General features: G+C 37.0%; 1 protein-coding gene across 1 annotated transcript in view; it reads right to left on the bottom strand.

The window, feature by feature from the left end:
• The window catches only part of LOC108575127, a 5,623-nt gene extending 2,665 nt beyond the window's left edge, over window positions 1-2,958 (bottom strand). The window contains exons 1-6 of the mRNA XM_017937844.1: window positions 2,492-2,958; window positions 1,225-1,451; window positions 977-1,077; window positions 677-906; window positions 328-595; window positions 2-238 (exon numbers count right to left, since the gene is read on the bottom strand). Of these exons, the coding sequence (XP_017793333.1) occupies window positions 2-238; window positions 328-595; window positions 677-906; window positions 977-1,077; window positions 1,225-1,447 (1,059 nt within the window). The 5' untranslated portion in view covers window positions 1,448-1,451; window positions 2,492-2,958. The remainder of the gene's footprint in view (window position 1; window positions 239-327; window positions 596-676; window positions 907-976; window positions 1,078-1,224; window positions 1,452-2,491) is intronic.

Below are 2,958 nucleotides of genomic sequence, written 5' to 3'. Positions count from 1 at the left end.
ATTTTGATTTGTCCTGCTTCGTGGCGTTTTCTTTCTGCCCTTTTGGCGGCGGAGTCACTTTTGGTGATTCAGAGGAACTCTCGTGCTTATGCTGATCCCTATGATCATGCTCATGATCAAGATCGTGATTATGTTCACGAGCGTCCCTGTGTTCATGTTCATGATCATGATTATGCGTGTGATTTTCCTTATTATCCACAGATTGTGTGCCAAATAGTGCTCCTAGATCTTGAGCAACCTTGAAACAAATTTACATTTATTTTGGAAGTTATTCAATGAAAAAGATTATAAAAAAATCTCTAGGATATTTAGCAAGTATTTAATCACTTTAGGATCAGTGACTTGTTTTTTTGCAGGTATTGGTTTTGGACTCCTCTTGGCCATGGGGTAGCGCTTAGCCATGTTTCTGTAAATTTTCATGGAACGTCCCATTGGATAACCACCATTCACGTTTCTTTGTTCACCTAGAGAGAGGTAGAGCAAATTTGAATCCTGTTCTCTGTTAGTGAAATCATTTTCATTGGTTTCTCTGTCCTGTCCTCGAACCACAGACTCTTTGTTCAACAATTCACCCCATGACATTGGACCTGAATTCCTATTACAAATAATATCAATGAAATACTACATTCAACATTATATTTTACAATAATTTTTGGATATCAGTTAATTCATTAACTCGTGAGGTTTATTGGTTCTATCGCCTCTGTATCTGTCATAAAGCATCTGACGACCATCCATGTATCCTTCATTCTCAACATCTCCAACGTTATATGATCCATCCTGTAATTCCTCCAAGAAAAATTTAGCCAACTCTTTATTGTCGACGTTCAATCGTTCAGAACCACTGCCTCGTTTACGACTGGAGCTTCGTTCACGTTCTCTGAAGAGAGAGGTCACTGGCTCCTCCTGTATATCATCAAATAATAAGCTGTTCCCTCTCGTGTAATAATATCGATCGAAAGAAGAGAAAGGTTACCTGTTGCGGGATGTTCTGTAAATAGTTTATTAATGCCCTTTCCAACAATTTGTTGTTCAGATCCTGGAAACCGTTTCCTACAGTTTCCAATTGTCCATTTTCTGAAAGAAGAAATTAAACAAATATTTTTAAAAAGATAGAATAAATTTGTAATGATACAGTATTGAAGTATTAGGCTTATGAGGAACACATTAATTTAGATTGTTCTCCTTATACTATCCCCTTTAAACCATTATATGGAGAATTACCATTGGGCAAAAATTCTATCTCCTCGTCTTCTTCTTCTATCTCTCTGTCACCCTGATGATCTCTGTCGAATTTTTTCTCACCTTCCCCTCCATGATATTTAAAGGAACGAAGATCGTTGTAAGCGCTCTTTAAGGACTCCTCCATGGTCTGATGGGGCACTGCAGACAGCCCCACCGTTGACCCCATGAGTAGGAGCACTATTAACCATTCTTGTGATATCATTTTCCTTGAAAAAGAGTGTAAATTTGACAAATTCTAATTTGACAAATTTTTTAAAGTAGAAAATTGAAATAATACTTATTATTTATTTTCTTTCGTCAAAAATAAAATGGAATTGTATACAATTTTTTACGTAAAAAATCTAAATATTGTAATATTACGGGATTAAATTAGGTTGTTAAAGAGTGAATTAAGAACATTGACATGGATTCAAGATCCAGACAAAGCGTGGAAAGCGCGTTAGCAATTCCGTTTAATCAGCTTTAAGTCTGTATCGATTCCGTTGAAAGGCTAGCAAGAAGTCCCTCTGTTGAAGACGTAGTAGTGAAAGCTGGTGATGCAACGGGGATTGCTTTACCCGTGTCAATTATCGTTTCAGCTGGTGAAGACGAATGCCTCTGTATCGATCGACGATTATTGAGTCCCATTATTCACGGATAATTTAAATGCGCCATATTTTACGCAGGTCAACCATTGAACATGAAACAGGACTCATCAAAAAACTTATAAAAATATTTGTAAAACTCTTTCTCCAAGAATGTTTATAAAATTATCATACTAAATGTTTCAATTAACGTATATATAACGCATCATTTCTATTACAACGTAGAACAAGCTAGAAACGCAAGAATCGCGTAAATATCAATTCACCCTAAAACGAAAATACGTAGTATACATGCGGATGTCCAAATTGAATCAATAACAGTCTACTGCGCAAATTTCATTAGTCGGAAAAAATGCAAACTTTATCGACAATTTTTATTTCTATGCTTCGTATCATCGGATCATTCGCCGCGTATCGACGCTAACAGATGGTAAGGTTAAATTTGAACCACTAACTTCGAAACTACCAATCTATATGCACAATATTTTCATAGGTAGAATTACTTTCTTCTTCATATAGAAAGGATTAAAAAATATGTGAGTTATGGATCAATGCTCAGTTTTTATTAGTGTCTGATTCTTTTTAGGTGGTGAATAAAGAGGTTAAGAAGAAAATAAAGGGTACAGAAGAAGGCTGACTCGATCAAGGAATAACTTACTTACTTTTAATTACTCATTCGCGTGCCACAATCCTGTTTTTAAAGCGTCTCCCTCAATTCACTGGCTGTTCACTGTTGTCGCATGGAATGTAACGTCTGTTTTTCATGACTACGTGGACGAGGCCTTTTATATAGGGGTGGCTAAAATCGATAGGGCCGCGCATGGATTTCGCAACGTGCAGCAACAAGTAAAGGCGTGTGGGGTGTGACTGAAAACACACCAACCGGAAAATTATAGACACGCGTTAGGCCAACCCTTAGACGAACTAGCCAATCCTCATGATTAAACGGCCGGTAATCACTCCGAGTAGTTTCAAGATGCTTGGTGAAGAACGATGGTTAAAGGATGTTGACGAAAAATATAATGAAGTGTCCTCGAAACACGCTCCTTGAAAGTTGAGTTGAAGATGATTTGAAATTTCTTCAGAAGTTGAAGAAGATGTAGATTATAGAGGATCATGTATGACCTGC

This window comes from Habropoda laboriosa, unplaced genomic scaffold (assembly GCF_001263275.1).
Source record: "Habropoda laboriosa isolate 0110345459 unplaced genomic scaffold, ASM126327v1 scaffold207, whole genome shotgun sequence".
In the NCBI taxonomy this organism is placed as follows: domain Eukaryota; kingdom Metazoa; phylum Arthropoda; class Insecta; order Hymenoptera; family Apidae; genus Habropoda; species Habropoda laboriosa.
Note: the sequence above shows the minus strand (reverse complement) of the source record. Positions and strands in the feature narration are given on the sequence as shown.